At 36.2% G+C, this 20,200-nt stretch overlaps 1 protein-coding gene across 1 annotated transcript in view; it reads right to left on the bottom strand.

Moving 5' to 3' along the window:
* The window catches only part of LOC110042226 (guanine nucleotide exchange factor DBS-like), a 25,650-nt gene extending 5,450 nt beyond the window's left edge, over positions 1 to 20,200 (bottom strand). Inside the window, exons 1-17 of the mRNA XM_089294699.1 lie at positions 19,855 to 20,200; positions 14,524 to 14,601; positions 12,723 to 12,837; positions 11,448 to 11,538; positions 10,311 to 10,436; positions 9,127 to 9,243; positions 7,459 to 7,848; positions 6,722 to 6,841; positions 5,915 to 6,106; positions 5,479 to 5,738; positions 4,756 to 4,880; positions 4,098 to 4,228; positions 3,336 to 3,725; positions 2,674 to 2,817; positions 1,787 to 2,071; positions 1,102 to 1,194; positions 34 to 112 (exon numbers count right to left, since the gene is read on the bottom strand). Coding sequence (XP_089150825.1) covers positions 34 to 112; positions 1,102 to 1,194; positions 1,787 to 2,071; positions 2,674 to 2,817; positions 3,336 to 3,725; positions 4,098 to 4,228; positions 4,756 to 4,880; positions 5,479 to 5,738; positions 5,915 to 6,106; positions 6,722 to 6,841; positions 7,459 to 7,848; positions 9,127 to 9,243; positions 10,311 to 10,436; positions 11,448 to 11,538; positions 12,723 to 12,837; positions 14,524 to 14,601; positions 19,855 to 19,906 — 2,788 coding nt within the window. The 5' untranslated portion in view covers positions 19,907 to 20,200. The remainder of the gene's footprint in view (positions 1 to 33; positions 113 to 1,101; positions 1,195 to 1,786; positions 2,072 to 2,673; positions 2,818 to 3,335; positions 3,726 to 4,097; positions 4,229 to 4,755; positions 4,881 to 5,478; positions 5,739 to 5,914; positions 6,107 to 6,721; positions 6,842 to 7,458; positions 7,849 to 9,126; positions 9,244 to 10,310; positions 10,437 to 11,447; positions 11,539 to 12,722; positions 12,838 to 14,523; positions 14,602 to 19,854) is intronic.

The following is a 20,200-nucleotide window of genomic DNA, read 5'->3' as shown; positions in this document are numbered from 1 at the left end:
CCTATGTTAATAACTGAGAAGTTTTCACATTACCTTTCACTTGATTGAATTGGGACTGCAGAAGATTTGTAATTTCCTTTGCCCAACGTTTCTTTACTTCCATAGATGCAGGCTGAAAGATGAAATACATAGAGCCATTTTGTAACTAAAAAATGTCAACTTGAAGATTACCAATTTTTCAATGTTCTTTATTTTTCAAAAGCAGGATACCCTGAGACAAAGATTTTAATCAGACACCCCGGCACTTCCCGACTGAAAGAGAACTTAAATTGACACAAAAACAAAAATAAGAGATGCCATGGGTAACCTTTGAAGCTGCCAAAGCCAGAAAAGTGAGCTATAGGCTTGTTAATGAGTCAGCTTTGTGTTTTCTAAGCTGGATACACCCCTAGACAGCACAGGGTAGTAAAAATATACACTATTCCCACTTGAATTCAAAGACATGATAGATTTCAGTATTGGGATGTACATGTAGACTGTGTTACATAATGATCTGTTTGGCAAGTTGAAAGCTCTTGGGGACGACCAACTTCTAGCTCCTCAGTTACTGGTCACCATCCAGATTTCAATCTTGCAAGCAATCAGTTAAAGATATGACCGCTTTTTTTAATCCTGAAAAGGTCACTTAGGTAAGGTAAAAGGCCAAGTGGCTCATCAGGCCAGAACTTATCCTGGTTTCTGCTGCATGAAGCGACTAGGAGTATTCAATCTACTCCCCCCTGGATGTGATGCTAGTCCATCACAGGGTTATCCCCCAGCATTAAATTTGCTGGCACCCATTTATACACCTGGGTGGAGAGAGGAACTGTGAGAGTAATTAAAAGTGTTGTGCTCAAGAACACAACACAATGTCCCTGGCCATGGCTCAAACCTGGACTGCTCACTTCGGAGTCGAGTGCACTAACCATGAGGCCACCACACCCCCCACAAAAAAAGGTTGCTTGAGTGAGATTCAATTGGATAGAAATAATCAAAAGATGACAGACCCATTCTCCTAACCTTTGGAATCCCCAAAATATAGCCTTTAGTTATAGATTAGCATTATTAGAATAGACGAGATAGTTAATTTAAGTATGTGGCATGGAAGAGATATTTACTCACTTGCATGACAAATACTTCTGATCTTCCATTCAGCCACAGCTCAAATTTTTCAGGTGCAGCTGGCAGTGTTTCAGTGAATCCCACATCACATGTCTAAACAGTTGAAAAATAATATGTATCTGACACAGCCTAATAATAATATTAATGTTAGGACATAAATATGGGTTATAATACTTATTGACCAAACATAAGGTCAAGATGGCTGGAATTGGCCAAGTTGTTTTTAAGGCGTGTTTCATACACTGTAGGCATGCAAAAAGGAACAAGGCCAATATCCAGCCATCTTGACTGAACAAACTGAAAGAGTCAATAAAGGAATTATAATACAGGACAAAGAACACCAAAAAAATAAATGATCTTTGCACTTGGGAAACAGCACGTAATCCCAAGAGGGCAAGAGGGCAAGAGGGCACCATCTTGACCTCAGGTAGCCAATTACTGCCCAGGATTTGGTTCAACTAGCCCACTATAGAGGTACTATAATATTGGTCTTGAATGCCTGTACATGTAGGTACTCACTGGGGTGATAATACCAAGAGAACGAAAGGTGAAATTTCACTTACGAACGTTGTAAGTATGCTGAGAACCCTGAAGCCAATATCATTAGAGGATTGATTTAGAAAACAAATTAGTGTCACAAGCAGGTTGCAAGTCACATTTGAATACATATATATGCAAAAATTACCTTAACATCCTTCTTGTACTGATAAACAACAGCATCTTTGCTAGTTTCTTGAACATCAATCTTCTTGCTAAAGATAATCATCTTTTCATACAAAAACACTTGTCGCTGCTTTCCCGCTTTCGATGGCAATATACTTAAGGTTTTGTTTGTCTCCCAAACCATGAAGGAATCTTGAAGAAGCAACTTTCCCTGCTCAGCAAGGTTACCAGGAAAACCTCTAATCCCACAAGAGTGCATGACATCATTCACATGGCGTAAAACTCCTTCCATGGTTTCAAGAGCTTTCTGTGAAAAAGAAAAACGAGTTTACACAATTTTAAGAGCCAAAGAGTGATTTAGACAGTTGGACCCACACAGCCAGAGTTTGGCACCATTTCCGTAACATGAAGTACACACAAATGAAGCTATGACTATTAGAGACCTTGGATCATGTGTACTAAAGGCATCCACGGTCGAGTGTCTATCAATACCGATTGACACTTCATCGACATTTCGATCAATAGTCAGCCGATAGTTGCGCCTGACACTCAATCAACATCTCAATCAAAAGTCAGCCAATAGTCAGCTGAATGTTGACCAACTCATGCGTATTGATTGATGCTCAATGGAATGGCTGCAAAAATTAGTTGACTTTCGACCGCCAGTGAATCAAAATGTTGATCAAGTGTTAATCACATGTCAACCAAGGTGTCGAGCGAGCATTGATTGAGTGTCTATTGAGAGTTGATCAAGGGTTAATTGAAGCTATCGATTGACGGTATCGTTCGAGGGTATCAATCAACACTCGACCGTGGATATCTTTAGTACACATGATCCAAGACTTTTAGATATAAAAATCCATGACTGTAGTAATGTTTAATACTAATGACTGAAAGTCCAAAAGGTACCTCTAAGTCATCATATGCAGTGCTGTTTCTTAGTGTCAGTTTCATCATCTCTCTCAGCAGCAGTTGGTATTTTGTGATTCTCTGCACTGGTTTAAGAAGAAATGCACTTAAAGGCAACAGATGGCCCAAGTGTTCTTGACACTCCTAAAAAAATAAACATTTACATTGCATTGGTTAAGAATCACACAATACAGTTTTATTAATCAATTTTGTATAAAAGAGGATGGAAATTAGAGTAAGTAAAACAAACAAACAATAATAATTACATTGTAAAACCTTAAAAAATGTTGGATCTGACCTAAAAATGCTACAAAATGATGAAAAAGTATTAAAAAATTAAATAATAATTACAGTTAAAATAATTAGGAAAGGAGTGGCATCACAATGTATGTTTGACGTAGCATGAAGCAATTTGGAGTGTTGCTAGATGTACTCCCCTGAATGGGATGCTTGTCCATCAGAGGTTAGTACTCCCTAGCATTAAATTGTGATCCTAACAGGTCTCTGCAACCCATCTATACTCCAGGAAAGAGAGATGCCCTGTGAGAGTGAAGTGTCTTGCCTTAGCCACAGGTTCACCCTAGACCTGGACCTCTTGATCTAGAATCACACATATTTGACCACCACACCTTCAAGAAACTTCCACATTAAGTGTATGTTACCTTGAAGAAAGGCAAATTAATGTAGTCCATTCTTAGAGCCTCAGAACTTGGTTTGTTCTTACAATATGTTGCATACATTTCAAATTCATTGCTCTTCATGATGAATGCAGCACCCACAAGAGAAGGCTGATCTTGGCATGCTTCAAGCTCAAGTAAAAAGTCACTGCTGTGAAATTCATAAATCTGTTCAATGTTTCCAAATATTATGTTTTTTTTCCCACGTAAATCAGCCGGGATCTTGCTTCCAGCTCGCGCAAATTCCTTAAGGTATCCATTGACAATGCATTCTAAGTCATTGACATAGTCTTTTTCTGTTTGAATCAATTCTCTCATGACTTGTATCCGCTTCCTGCCAGCTTCTGGACTGTCAGTACCATCCACAATGTCTCTCTAATAAATAATGAAAAACTGTCTTGTAAATGAATGACAGTTGAAAAAAGGCAAGAAAGGAAGGGAGGTGTTTGTGTGAAAAGAAGGGAGGTAGTGAGGTAGGGAGGAGGGTGGCCTTGAGAGAAAGAAGGAGGGAGGGATATGGGTGCTTTCGAGAGAAGGAAGGAGGGGGGGAGGTGTGTGGTCCTGAGAGAAGAAAGGGTGAGAAGAAAGAAGGTAAGGAGGGCTGGGAAATGTTTGCATCTAAGCATGAACATTCCACAAGAAAACATGATTTGAATAAGTATCAAATTCTGCATGATTCTTGATCTAACATTACACGTCCGGTTTACCATGCATTAAGATAAATTCATCTGCTTTGGGTAAACCCACCTGCATACTAGGCTCAGAAACTGATGAACGGACACCTCCTTGTGGCTGAAGACTGTCAGTCAACACAATGGACACTGGCCGCTTGGTTGATTCAGGAGTAGTTGACTTCTTACGTTCCCGGCGGAACTGAACTGTAAAAAGGGAACCATGATGTAAATATGGATGCTTATGTTTATGTTAACTCATGATTGGAACCCATGTTTGTAAACTGGGTAACATAAAGGAATTAATCGGAAAATTATGCATAATTCTACATGTACTAATCTTAATTACCTCCTTGGAAAGAATCAGGTTTCTCCTTTTACACCTTGAATAACTTTTCTTCAATAGACCAATTTCGATGTATTAAAATTCAGCCTAACACAATAGACTTCAGCACGAGGCTCTGGGGAATGAACCCCACAAACTCTGTAGTTATTACGCAGAGCCTTGTACTGAGGTCTATTGCTTTAGGCTGAATTTTAATTATTTTTAATATTGTTCTGATTGTACTATTTCTTTCTTTTTCTAAAATTTTAATTTTTGAGGGCCATTAGGTTATCAGTTTTAATACTGTCAAATGTTACCCTTGTAAAATAAAGTCTTACCTACCTACCTACCTAACGAAATTGGTCTATTCACAATTTTGAAAATTACATTTTGTACCAGGCACACTGACCTGGGCTCTTGAGAGTAGTACTTGGTTTACGTTTGGAATCTTTTTGATCTTCGGGATTGGAAGCCTGATTAGCAGGTATTGCTGATACAGGCTGTACTGGACGCTTCACAACAAGTTTCTTCAGGCTAACAAATGCAGAAAGAGACACATTTATTTAGCACTTTTATGAGTTCCCAAGCCTCATCTAAAATTTTACATTTTGGATACAATCATTTACTGTATATCATGTAATACATAATAATATCATCTCATAGAAGAATAGAGATCAAGATTCTCTCTAGATTACTCCAAATGTTAGAGTTTACATGCACTGTAAGTAATATCATCACAGCAGTGTTTTGCCCTTCTTCCTAAAAGCTCCCCCTCCCCCAAATAAAATGCCTGGGTTGTCATTTCGAAATAAGCGCCCTTATTCCACTGCATAAGCCCTGTATTGAGTTTATTTTAGTTTTAGTTTGAAATTGATTTGAAATTGATCAATAATTTACAGCAAACTGAATCCATGAATATTTTTTTATTTATAATAACCAATTTCATGCTTTGTAGTTTAGGCACTTCAGAGATGACAAAATGAAAATAACATTTATTAATATGTATCCTGTCTCGAATAAGTACCCTATCTGAGCAACCCAAGTTTAAGCACTGTGTGTGTGGGGCACTAGATGAAATATCTTCTCAAAAATAAAATATCATATGATATTTTATAACACACAATTTACTAACCTGGTTTCACGCTTGGCAATCATATCATTGACCTCACTGATTCTCTTCATGCTGTCTTTGACCTTGCTGATCAGTGTTTTATTACCAAGAGCAGTACTTGTGGGCGTCATTTTCCGAACCTTTACCATGTTCATCCCTTGTGGACTCTTCAGGAAGTTATCAATTTCATCCAGTGCTTTCTCAGCACCTTCCGATGACTGAAATCTGTCTATGGGCTGTAATGCTAAAAGATCTACACCTGTCTTGCACCACTTGTTGACCTACAGAAAAATAACATGAAAATAACTGTTTCAGAAAACACAGATGCCAATTTACAACTCGCAGTTATATTTCCTCTTTGGTAACTCCTACAGTATCAAGCGGTAAAGAGTATATGCTTAACTGCAATATCTTAAATAGACCTGATCAGAAGCTAAATCAAATAACAATGACTTACCATTTCCAGACACTCGTGTATATCCATTGCTTTCTTTAAATCATCTTCTCTCTTTTGTGCCACCTTGTCAAACTTGTCACAGAGCTCCCTTATTTCGTCACATTTCATCTTGATGGAATCCTTTGCTTGTTCATTTGAGTCTATCATTTTCAGTCCCTTGGCAACTAAACCTTTGGCTTTGTCAAGAAGTTCCTGTGGATTTAAAAATTTTAGAAAAAGAATAAATAATATCAATGAAAGAAATATTTATTTAATTAATGACTGTGAAGGGAAAAGACAGGCACTTATCTACAATAGATCCATGGTATGTCGGACCCAGTCTATATGATGAGCCTTGCAAATTAATGTCACGCTCAGGACTTTACTTATGATATGAGTTCACCATACAAGGAAAAGTTGACCAATATAAAAGCTAATTATTCCAAGCAATAACAATGCACAGTTAGTGTAAAAACTTTAAATTATAACAAAATGCATTCCAGTGGTAACCTATAGTTCTCATCAGTCTCTGTCAAGAAACTTAATATTTCTTAAAATCAACTGTCAGATTAAATTGATTGACAAATCTGTAACTTAACGTATCTCCTCCTCTCTTTTACACTGTTGTGTTCTGTGAACAAAGTCTGTGAATAAAAGGATTTTGATTTGGCTAGCACTAAATAATAATAGTAACCACATGGAACCTTTTGAAAAGTGTTTAAGCTGAGGGAAGATCAGATATGTTATAGTTAAAAAGAGAAGTAGTTTTAATTAATAATAATAAACAACTTTTCTTTTTAACAAGAGTTCCAGGACCTTTCCACTCACCATACTCTTATTTGTAAATTCTTTAAGTTGCTCTAATAGTGATTCTGCATCATCTTTAGAGTCTCCGAGATCTGTCAGAGCAGATAGGTTGCCTAAAGCTGAGAGAAGCAGGCCTGTTGTCTGAAAGATTCAAAAGGAGGAATAACAGGCATCAGTGTGGCAAGACAATTCTCATAAAGTCAACTTAAAACCATTGTAGAATTGTTGTTAGAGCTAAATGTCATCATCATCATTTTCAAATTATCCCCATATACTAGGAAATGAGAAATGGTTTAAAATGAAAACTGTGTTAAAGAATTTTTTCAGCTAGTTCATTGAAATGGTTGTATCCTTGAATTTCAATTGGCTAAATTTTGAGCCACTTTTTTGAGGGGGTCTGTGAGCTGTTGTCGTATAATCACCAATAACATGAAATGCGGTATTATCATTGCTAGATGAGTTCTTTATGTCAGAGTTTGCTTATTGAAAGTAGCTGCAATGCAAATTATATTGAATGTTTAATTAAGTATAGTAAGATTATTCTGCCTTACAAGTAGTGTTAAGTGTCACATGATACAATCAGGCCATAGGTCCACATGGGTGAAGAGAGGTAATGTGAGAGTTAAGTGTCTTGCCCAAGAACACAACACAATAAGCTTGGCTAGTACATGAACTTCCTGGATCACTGGATCTGGAGTCTGAGAAAAATTAGACAGATCATGTAAATGCAAAATAGTGATAATGAAAAATGCACAAACCTGGCTCATTTCCCTTTCAAACAGACACACTTTCAAGCCGTACTGAATCTTTGACTTGTGTTCTTTCCAGAACCTGTCAAATTTGTTCTTCATGTCCTCAAGTTGAATCAATACTTGTTTCAATTCTGCAGCATTTGCCTTGATGTCAGGAGTATACCACTCTTCATGGACATCTCTCTGCTTAGGATGAATACAGTCCAACAGAGTAACTCCTGCTTGTCTTGCACTTTCCATGTCTTCTTTGACATCATGCCACATTTCTTCTTGTGTTTCTATAATCTGTTCCATTTCCTGTACAACCGAAGACAGTTTGGTCCGCAAAAAAGTCTGCCGCAGCTCTGCAGTCCTCTCATCAAAGGTTGTTAAGTTCCGTTCAAACCTTTCAATTGCCTGAAAATAAATAAATTAAGTTAGTTGTTAGTAACATTTTTGAGTAAAGTAATAAATGCCACAACTCCTTCTGTAGGTGTACATCTCACATGGAGGGACAATTAGTCATGGTCCCAGTTGCATTCCAACACTAAAATTAAATTACATGTAATTTGGGCTACATTAAACACAAGACAATGTTGCTCTCCAGCAGTCCCCCAATTTGTTGGTGTGAGGGGTGACCAGGGTGTTTGCACAGGGATTCCTTGTAGTTCACAGCTCTGCGTCAGATGTCAATTCACTCTGCACATTTTTTGCTGCCAGACTATTCTCGAAAAGCTTTTCTCCCAAACCACCCTTCCCTCTTCTCATGGGAAGTATGTTGGTAAGTCTGCTGGTTCAAAATTTCTCTTCCTATCTCTCTTACAATGTTACACTCTCAATGTCTGTTCTGTTCTGATAAAGCTCATAAAGCTCTTACATCAGTGGCTTATACATTCCATGGAATTTAATTACCGTAACAATAATGCTACATTTACATGTATATTCTTGACTCGCTAAACCCTATTGTATTTCAATGCCTAAATTTAGCTTATAATTATTCTTTAATTGTTACCCTTAATCAGTACGTGACAGCTATTGCCAGACAGAGTGCTTGATCTGGAGTCAAGACCACTAACCAGGAGGCCACCATAACCCTAAATTGAAACACTCTGTGCCACAATGTGCCACTTGGTGATCATATTACTCCTTATTGTGTAAACTTTGGCCTCATTAAGCTTCCTGACACTGTTAATTATATACCAGCCAACTATTTTATGATCATGCACCTAATTGATAAAAAGTCTTTGAATCTCATCCTGTGTCTAGTATCTGAGCAACGTAATTACGCTGCTCAAAGTGCATCCTTACAAAACCTGAATCCAAAATCCTTTAGAATAAATGTAAGAACATTTTGCTCAATTATAATTGGATGCTATTATAATTGGAATGACATTATTTTGTGTACACGTAATAAACTAGAAAATAATTTAAAAAAGCACACCAGTTTTACTTTGCTAAGTATAAATAATTTTAGCATATTATATCTATTTACTATGTGTTTACTCTTTCCTCTCTTATACTTATTTTCTTTTATCCTAAAATAAATGTATTTTTTAAAATTAAAGGATATTAATTAGTTTACTATATTTTGCCCTTTTCACTGCACTTGTTTTGTTAACAACATTGTTCATGTTGTCAAGTGGATTGATAAAAAATATAAAATATAACATAAAGCACCAAATTTCTCATACTCACTGTTCTGTATTGAACCCACTGTGCATGTTTATATTGCAGACTTCCTCCCAGTTCTTCTGACAGCTGTGAACTATCAATGTACTCCTCTAACTCAGTGGCAGTATTGAGAGACACAATCTACAACAGCAATGGAGGAAAAAATTCAAACAACTTGAATATTCTATGAACATATATGCAGTTACCTTCAATAATCTATTAAATAATTGAAGGCTTTCGTGCAACAAGGGCGTATATAGCATTTTGGGCCGATTTTTATTTTTTGCAGGATCAAGCTAATTTTTGGTAGACTGACTTGTTTTGACATGAAAAGCATCGTTGTGTAATTGTTTTTGTTGAAACTGAGTTTTTTTGCATACTTTATTTCTCGAAAATGAAGCGCAAATCAACAAAAACAATTACACAATGATGCTTTTCATGTCAAAACAAGTCAGTCTGCCAAAAATTAGCTCGATCCTGCAAAAAATAAAAATCAGCCTAAAATGCCATATACGCCCTTTTTGCACGAAAGCCTTCAATTATAAAAAGGTTGTTTTACCCTCCTGAAAAGACAAAAAGCCATAATTGCTATCTGTCTCTGAAGAGGCCAATAATTTTCTTTTTAATATGATAACATCAAATAATGTCAGTCCACTCCATCCCAACTTAGGGATCACCCGAGTGTAGACATCAGATGCCTCCATGTATGGCACATGCAGCTGATATCAAGACTTGCTTCCTAATTCTCTGAATGCTGAATAAATTGTACTGACACACTGTACTATACCACACATGTACCTCCCAAACACCTGCAAGGTTTGCATTATAAATTGCTGATGCTGATTTATAACATATTAAATAAATATTATTACTATTTTATAGGGATGTTCTCTGAGTACTTTTAAGTATCAAATATTACAACATTGCCCATGGCCAGGGTCTTGAACACAGATCTCTTGAACCATTGGACATAGAAAGTACTTAAATTGCACCAGCCATTAAACATAATAATGGATTTTCAATCATGTTTTCCCACATGTGTACAAAATGTGTTCTACCCAGCTTCAACTGATTTTTGTACGAAAGAAATCTAATGTCAGTAAGTAAGCCAGCAAAGAAGCAAGTGAGTAAGCAAGACTTTACTGTTAAGAACATGGTTTCACTGCTTTTGAAGCCATAATCTCAACTTACAGAGGGTGTGACCTTACCTGTATTTTTGAGTCGCCAAGCAGACCATCAGCCACAAAGCTGGGTTTAGAACCAAGTTTCTGGAAAAATCCTTGTGGCTTTAATACATAAATGGTATGTATGCACACTTTATTTGGAAAGCATTTCTGTAAACACAAAAGAGTCCTTGTATAATAATAAGTGAAGCAATTCAAACAAAAAAAAATTGCAAACATTAAATATTTTAAATCATGTGGTGTATATATAAACAATAGCCTCCATTTGGCACAAAAATATGGTCAGATATTTGTCTGCAGACATTATCTGTTCAGAGAAGCGAGCAGTTTAATTGCGAGAGCAAAGCTCAAGGAAAACTGTGAGCTCTGAGAAACAGATAATGTGCAAGGACAAGTATCCGAACATATTGTCACGCCAAGTGGAAGATATTGTGTTTATTATCCTTCATAAATTTTTTGCAACATGTGTGGATTTGAAACTTGAGGAACATCACTACGACATTCCCAAGTTTTAGCTGGGGGATATTCAGTCACGTAATGCATTTAGACAAATTGCGCATGAGCAAAAACATTAGATGGATTACAAGTATACAATATTTAACAATTATTCCATGAAACCGCGTTGGATATGAAGTGATAAATAACCAACGAGCGCGTAGCGCGAGTTGGTTATGATCACTTCATATCCAACAAGGTCGAATGGAATAATTGTTTTAGTATATTCTTAATCGGGTTTTTGCCGCCGATTTTTATTTCAACAATTTTACAGAGCGGAAAATTTTTAAACTTGGCGCACTGTTTTCCATATAAGGTAAAACTCCGACTAATGGCTCATAGTCGGAGTTTTTGAGCCAATCAGAGAGCTAGAAATGCAATAGTCGGAGCTGAGAATATACTAAATACATATGTCTGTGCCAATTCGAAAATATCGAAGCTGTTCAGAATTACAATATACCTGACCAAACCCTGATTCAAAAACACATGTGGCAATACACATAATACATTGTACAAACTTTTATCTTTTTGTTCTTTTATCTTATCCTAGTTATTTTCTTGGGATGGTATAATTGTAAATTTTTCTTCTTAAGTTTTGTCAAGTGCCACTGGACTTGAGCTAGGATTTTGTTGCTATTTAAATTAAGCGTTACTATTATTGCAGACCTGTATTTTTTGAAGACAAGATTTTACTGCTCCCCATTTGTCCTTCCTCCTGTCAAGTACTAAGATAAATCCTTTCTTGAGCATCTCCTCACTAAACAGTTTAAGTTGAAAAATTTTATCAAGAAGTCAGTTACACAATGTACGTACATGACCTAAAGTATAGACTGTGAGCATGAGGTTTCTATTGATGGCATGACAGTTAGCATTGCAATAGCACCAACTGAAGTCAACTATCAAAGTTGAACTCTGAAACAAACAGTTTAATTTGTCATTTGAGCCTAACCAAGTCGCTGTTCTGGAATCAACCACTGACAGAAAAAAGATGAAAACTGAATTTAATCACTGATGTTTTGTTGGTTTGTTTATTCTAAATAACAATTTCAGACTAAAAAATGTGCACATGTTCAAATTAGGGCCCTCTGTTTAACAATTACATTATGAGCTCAAGATTTCTATAAGGCGATAGATGATGAGGCCGCAGGCCGAATCAACTATCACCTCATAGAAATCAAGAGCAAACAATCTAATTGTTTTAGTAGGATTCTTACTAAAATTTACCTCAAATAACGATTTTCAATTATTTCTTGAGGTATTATTAATTTTTGCGGCTGAAAGAGATCGCTCGAATTGAATTGTCATTTAAAATTGAAGTTGTGTGCGCATGCGCATCAGTTTTTTCAATAATTTCAACCTTTTTAAAAGTCAAGAAACCATAAATGTCCTTCATTTAGACTTCTCAGGAATTTAATTATTCAAAAAACGTCGCCCTTTCCTAGATGACCTCCAGCCACTGCACACTAATGGCTGATAGTATTCAATGGCTCAGCCAATCAGACTACAGCATTTGCATTACTATACTAGTAGAATTCTACTAATGATTGATAGAAAGAGCATGTATCAGCCAGTTTGATTACTAGGCAAAAGTTGTCATGACTTGAATTAAGTCTCTTGAATGATGTAATCATAAGGTTCTTATCCGTCACCATTCATAAATCAACATTAAATGTATGTTACAAATTGTCCAGCTTTTCACAGTTTTATTCCAAGCAGTATTTTATCAACTTCTGTGGCTTGTATACTGTAGCAAGTTTTCCTGCATTTTGGTTGTGCAACAATAATTATTGGAATGAGGACCAAACTGTGGGAACTCTTATACAGTCCTGAAAGTTCTCTAAATTCTATGCAACTGGATACATCAACCTTTGATAGGAGTTTGATGGACAGATTCCTACACTGCAATGTACTAAACTAGAAACAATCCACTAAACTTCACACCTGGCCAGTCCAACAAGATATTTAAAGACTCTTTCAGCATCTCTGTCACTAAGACTTCCAAACTTGGGATGATCAGGTATTGTGACAAACAGGCATCCATTCTTAGCTTGTGCTCCTACGAGTATCAAATAAATTACAGAATAATTAATCAGGGAGCAATGTATTAAAAATTATCAACTAGCTTAATTGCCAAATTTATAACTACTTGTATTCAAAGATGGATACCACAAGAAGTCAGAGTGGCATAAGAGCTAGCTATAATCCTGGTCAAAAGTCTTGGGACACTTCGCACTTTTGTCGACATATTGTCTTTCTGTGCACCTCTCCCTCCCCACCCCTAACACAATGTTGAGGTCGATTTGTCCAAAGTAGGCCCACTATTTCAACATTGTTTTCGGGGGGAGGGGAGTTCAGCAAATTAGATAATGACTTCCCACTTCGAAATAATACATCACCAGTTGTCATTTTGTCAAGTGTACCAAGGACTTTTGGCCAGGATTGCAGGTCTTCAAAGAACTACACTTTGCTACACTTAATGCCTCACTGGCTGCGGCAAAGAGGATAAGCGAGAGAGGCAGCTGATCACAAACTATTTCAAATGAAAATTGTGTGACGAGCTGATTGAACGTGCCTCTATGTGTAGATGAGAGAGTTCTTGATAATGTTAAAGCCCATTTTTTGGCTGGTGAAAATATTATCATATCGTTATTTGAACAGGAGAGGCCATTCAAATTATTAAATTTGTATATTGGAATATAAGCCAAAGTCTGTCATCACACGAGTCATGGTTACCATAGTGATTGTTTAAACAAAATGGCAAGTTAGCTCATTGGCATAAAAATTAATGAAAAATACACTCCATTCGCTGCTGGCAGTCTCATGTGGCAAGCAGAAACAAAGTCACAAATTAATACATCAGCAAAGAGTGATCATTTCTTTCACTCCATCTGGAAGAGACGTATGGAAGACAACTATTGTGTGTACATAAAATAATTACTTACCAACTGTATTTCACTTATTGAATTTTTTATCTTTTGATACTAAAATACCTATAAAATTCTGCAAACTTTGATAAATACTCTCACTTCCATTTGAAATTACAGAAATTACTGCATAGTTTCATCACCTGACATATTTCCATTACATATTTGATATATCATGATTTCCTAGGTACATGTAAAATTAAAGGCCTAAAATTTCTAAAATTAACAATACATTTCAAATTCAAAGAAGCAATAAAACAATATTTTCAGATTTTGTATAAAATCCTAACAATTTATATTAAGGAATAAGGAATATCATCCTTGTGTGAAGGCTTCGGAAACCAATTCTCTTGAAATGAACTTGGCGATTATGTACATGGAGAAGGTTTTAGTCTGGACTGAAATTCAGCAAATTCAGCTCAGAGTGAAAATTCCAGTCCACTTGGAGAAACTGGACTGAAATTTTCAATCGGAATACACAGGTGATGAACATGAAATTTTAGCCCAGGATGAATATTATAGCAAGGGGAATTGAACATTCAAAGTGATAAATAAAATATGTTTTCAATGAAAAAAGATGTCCTGAAATTTCATATTTGGCATCTGGGATAACAATATTTTACATCTCAGGTTGAAAGTCATCATTTGGTAACTGCAATGCATGCAATCACACAACTGTCACTATAAAATTCAATTTCAGACCACCTTAATTTTAAGTGCTATATGTGGACATGTAGCTGAAAGTTCTGTTATTCAAATATTGCAATTCATAATTTATCACTCCATCACAATAAAACCAAGTCAAACATTGTACTCACCAGATAAGAAGGCATACTTTTCTTGTAAAAGAGCAGCTATTTCAATGGCGTTTATTTTAGGTTCTTCTTTAACTGTTGCTAATGGGAAAGGGAGGCTGACATTAGTGATCAGAATTAAGTTACTTCTTGCTAGTTCTGACATCTGTTTGCTTATTAAGAACTAATTCTGTCAACTTGCAAACAAATTTCAGGAAAAACATAAATAAATAATTGTTAGTTTCCTGCAAAGATAGGGAAATAGTAGGAATACACACTGCTCCTAGGAGGTGAGTTAACTCCCTAAATTAAAATATCATGTGCATTTAAACAAATTAGCTTTATAGGTATGGTCAGTGTCCAGGGGTATGAGTTCTGAACTGTTTTGGTGTGAATTGATCATTTTGAAGGTGTGAAATGGATGTAGGGTGCTTACATAATCTTGCGAGCAATTTAGAAACTATTTCTAATTAACACCTTCCTTCCTTACGTCTATCATGGGAAGCCTGATCTCAATGAGTGAGATCAGAAATTGTAAGCTCAAACCCTAAACCAAAGCAGTTCCCCATGGTCATTGGAGTCTGCTTTTAAAAATAGAATTGGGCAAGGGAATATCACAGATTTATACCTAAAATAAGTTCTAATTATATTAACGGTTTTACCTTAGAGAGCACTACTGGTACCAATGGATAACGATGTCTGCGAAATTATTCTTAACTTCAAATCATTAAACGGAATTAAATATAAGTTTATCTACGCTGCCATGATTAAAGTACTTGTCGGATACTTGATAAATAATGTAGCAAATAACAGTCTCATTATTAAATAATTACGATATAGAACGATACACGATATCCGCAAGATTAATATGAAACAACGCTGTTTCAAAAACACGAATATTGTATGTGGCCGACACGAAAATCTAAAGGTTCGTAGACATTTCCCCACCAAAGCAGATTACAACAAAAGTCACCGACCCTTACCAAAGATGGAGCGTCGGTTTGGTTTTTTAGACATTCTTGATTACTTGATGTTGATGGAAAACAATGCCTTCTTCACTTCTGATTTCTTCGCACCACAGCCAAATGCAACAGAACAAACTCAACAAACATGGCGGAAAGTGTTCGCTGAACATTTGTGCTTCTAGGCATGATTCTCGAGCTTAGCCAGTGTTCTAACTGCAAAATTATCTTCTGTATGAAAATAAAATTACCATTTCCTCACAGAAAAGGGAAACTTTTCAATGACTACACCGCAAAACTGATCGCTTGATGACAAGGTACAGATAAATTAGCCCCAGCTTTCTGATGCGTAACTGTTTGTTTTATGAAATGGACCCGATCATATTTCTGGTCAACTGTTCTGGTTAACCAATCATTAAATTACGTTAGAAATAGAGCTAGACTAAATAAAAACAAAGTTAACAAGTCTGATCGTAATTTAATAGCCCCCGGAAGATTTATTCGGAAAAGAAACGGCGCAGAATTATGAAATATCGCCAGAAGAAGTCCGCGGAAAATATCGTCGTTCCCGGGAAAATTTACATGCTGCATATGCCTGTGCATGTCTCAATCAAAATTGAACGCTTCCAGAAAATGCGCAGTGGATCATCTTTATTCTTCAAAATACGCAGTCACAGGCGACACGGGAAAAGTTCTTTATTATGATCCTTATCTTTTTGCGTGACACTCTTATGTCACGCAAAACATTCCGCCCAAGAAACGCACAACGAGGCTAAAAGCCTCTTCAAGCAGCACGAAGAAAATGGCTAAATGGAGACTTCGTGACTCATCACAAAGGATTCCAAGATTTCGAGGTCGGATCAAAAGTTTTCAAGTCCCACTTTTTTTTAAGTACTTAACTATTCGCCACTCCGTCATCTTTGGCAAAGCTGCAGAGCTTTCGAGCGTTTCCATAGAGCTGAAAGAAACCTGATGACCACGGCCAACTGGTGCCAGCTCCTTTTGCACATATTTTGTGTGACACACAACAAAGATAAGACCGAAACCTTACATGATATTTATCATTTTGCAATATTTTACCATAGATATGATAACATTGCCATTCTTATTGGAACTATATTCCTGTAGAATACTACACTTCATTCCGGTAATTCTGTTACAAATTTTTAATTTTCATCTCGCTGTTTTTTACTTCTAGAAGACATTGTGAGTACACTAAGTTATTTCGTTTGAAATTTCAGCAAATCAGTACTAAGTCTATATATATTCTTTACTACTTTGATCATCTTTTATTTCCTTTTTCGCGCATACATGTGAACAATATTTGTTTGACATCACTTGTCAAATGAGACTGCATCAGATCTATATATAGCCACATTTCTGTGATAATGGTGTGCTATATTTTTGAGGGGATACTTAAATGTTTCCTGTTTATATACAGTCATCTCTGATGCCCCCTGGGCATCCTGTTATATTGCCGACGCTATAGCTTATTATGGACAGAAGCTACATCCCTGGCCAAAACTACAGAGAAATGTATGAAAATGACTCCCTCTATTATGGACCCCTGCTATGAATGGAACTGCGCATAGACACTTCATGTGGTCTCAAACTAATATTTTTTTTTATTTTTTCCCCTCGTTATAATGGGCAACTTGGATGAATTGAACCAAAATAATTGTTATTCTGCAGTCTTAAAATGTTTGCTACTTTTACAGTGTTTTGAACTCTATTGTATGATTATGTATCACAGTAAATGGAGTAAATGTGTAATACAAACTAGAAGAGACTGGAAATCTTAAAAGAATATAGCAGTATACATTATATGTGATACTTTACAACCAAAACTATATGTAGGGTCATTTTCATCACACTCTGTATAATTTGTAGACTCTCGCTGTTACCAACAGCAAGTAACAGTCCTAAGTGTGTCCACTAAAAAAGAAAATAAATGTATATAGCAAGAGTTGTCTGTATACCATACCAAGAGCATTGGCAAATATTTGAATAAAGCTCAGATGCTTTTGAATTTTTTGTTATACAATAATCAAAAAGTGAAATTCCAGCATCTGCGTAGTCTTTGTTTAATAATACCCTGGCCAGCCAAGGCCAAAATAATAATATTGGTTATTTAACACTGGAACTAAATAATTTACTACCAAAAACAAATTAGCTCATAGCAGGAGACTAGCTGAGTTTATATGTACACACTCTGTCGGGCACTTTTATGAAAAATTTCAGCAAACAGACTAATCTCTTGAATATGTGAGAAATGCAATGGCCACAAAATTAATTTTCTAAACTTAATCAGTAAATAAACAATCTGCCACTCTGAAAAGCAATCTGCCATCTGATTAAATAGAATTGTTATGCAGGGGCTGTCCAGTCACTTTCAGTGATTGCTTTTCAACCCCTATCAGAAAGTGGGGTGCATTGTAGGAAGTAAGAAACATGAATGCTGCCTTGTGGGAATCATATTTTTGGGACTGGTAGAGATTTTCAAGTTATGTTACCTCAATGTGGACTTAAAAGGGTCATTTTTCATCTAAAGCTAATTATATCTGATTCAATCTGTCCCTGGCTTGGCAAGCAAATGATATGGAACAATATTTTGGTAGCCTTGGTAATACAAAGAGGGTAGTCTATAATGTTCACCTGGAGGGGAGTACTTCAGTGTTTCGGTTCCAGAAAAGTTGGGTGGGGGTACACAGCCCGCTGTTCAAAACCCTTACCCTATTTATGACCAAAATCTGCGTTTTTTGCTACCCTATTTAAGACCTGACCAAAAATTTGATAGCCTATTTATGACCGTTGCGGCTGACACAGTTGCTCCAAACATAAGTTATGCAGGGCTTTAGTTGACAGTCTTATTGTTAAGGATGAAAAGTAGTTTCTTCTAAGAAACAAACCCAATTCAAGACTAAACTGCTAAAACCATACCCAATCTATAACCAAACTGGCCAAAATCGATACCCCATTTATGACCAAAATGGCTGAAAAACCCTACCTTTTGGGGCCACACATACCTATATAGGCAGTACCCCTCTCCCCCCCCCCCCCCCCGAATATTCAATGTAGTGTCTAGTTGTCTAAATTTCTTTGATCTGACGTATTTTTGAGACTGTTTTTTTAATATATAATTCATGATGTGTAATTTTTTATGCTGTTCTGTGTGATTTTGCAAAGATTAGGCAAAGAATCACCTCCGATTTGAAGTCAAGGAAAAAAGTGCCTCTTCTCTACATGAGCTCTTAAAATATTCATGTATAAATTACAGTCATTGATAATGTTTTCTCTCTCTGAAATCAATATTAATGCAACGTACAAAAGTCACAATATATTGCCATAAATTTTATTTTCATGATTTCAAATTTTGTATAAAGTCACCCCTTAGGCCAAAAAACTCCATGTTTTAAAACGCTCCGTCTTAAAAGTGGGAAATCATGAAACAAATTATTATAACATATTAGAAATCGACGGTTCTAACTTCCTTCTTACCATTCAGTACAAATTCCACATGTCAAAACACAGTGTCTTCAAATATTATAAAATATTTCAGAGCGACTCATTTTTTCACAGATTTGAACGGGAGTTAATAAGCCTGGATTAGCGGCTGTTTGAACAAGAATTTCGAAGAGAAATTATTCGAGAATATTTAATTTATCGACACGGCTTGGCCATTAAGTGCGCTGAACTGTTTTAAAAAGGTAAGGGCGAAAGGCGAACGCTTTTCGATCAAAAACAGTCCACAAAATGATAAAAACAGTAAAACATAAGCATAATTGAAAATAAAGATTTAATGCTCTGTCGCGAAAGCGACCAGATCGAAGATATTCCGTCAGAGATGAGAGATTGTTCAGATGAATAAATAATTATTGAGTGCACTAGCTAGCTTTTTGCTTGGTAACGATTCTGGCGACGAAAGACAAGGGAAAATCTCTTAGTTACTCTATATTCCTGTATAATCGAGGAAAGCAATGAAATCATCTGGATATTATTTGCAGATTATAAATCCCAATTTTCCAACAAGGAAAATGCTCAACGATACATTTACTGCGCCTTGAATAAATCATCTGAGGGTTTCGTGTGCATCGTGTCCATGCATGAAAAATAAAAATAAACATTTTGGCACTTTCCCGACGAGACAATTTTTATTCAAAGCAAATGTTTGCGCCAAGAACTTCAGAAATCAACAGTGGTTATCGAAGGAAAGCGGACAGTTTTGTTCAGTTTGGAGATATAATAAGATTGTATTTTATTTTAATTTTGAAATCGATCAGTATTTCATTCAACTCGCATTCAGCGTTCACATCTTGTTATGACTTGCGAGATTTATAATTCATTAAAGTTTCACACAGAAAGAAGTTGAGATTAAACCAGATTTAATACTTACCAGCATCTGAAAGTGTTGTAACGACAGAAGAAGCATCTTCGCCTTGGGCCATAGTGAAATAAAACGGAAATGAAACCCTGCGGATATCAGGAGACGAAGATGTGGCGATAAAAAATTGCGGACGCCATCCTGGTAATTCAATCGATAGAAGTTGATTTTTTGACGCTACTGTTGAAGTCTGATCTAAATTCAATTCAATTCCGGTTTCTTTCGAGACATTTGCATCGTCCGTTCCGGTTTGACGAATGCGACACCATTGTAGAATAATTATGTATTGTGAATGCAAAACGACTTCAGTCAATGAGCCGCTACCGTTTGCCCCTTTTGAAAGCAAACAAGTACTTTG

Source organism: Orbicella faveolata, unplaced genomic scaffold (assembly GCF_042242905.1).
Source record: "Orbicella faveolata isolate gen_17 unplaced genomic scaffold, um_ofav_v1 contig_25, whole genome shotgun sequence".
Lineage (NCBI taxonomy): Eukaryota > Metazoa > Cnidaria > Anthozoa > Scleractinia > Merulinidae > Orbicella > Orbicella faveolata.
Note: the sequence above shows the minus strand (reverse complement) of the source record. Positions and strands in the feature narration are given on the sequence as shown.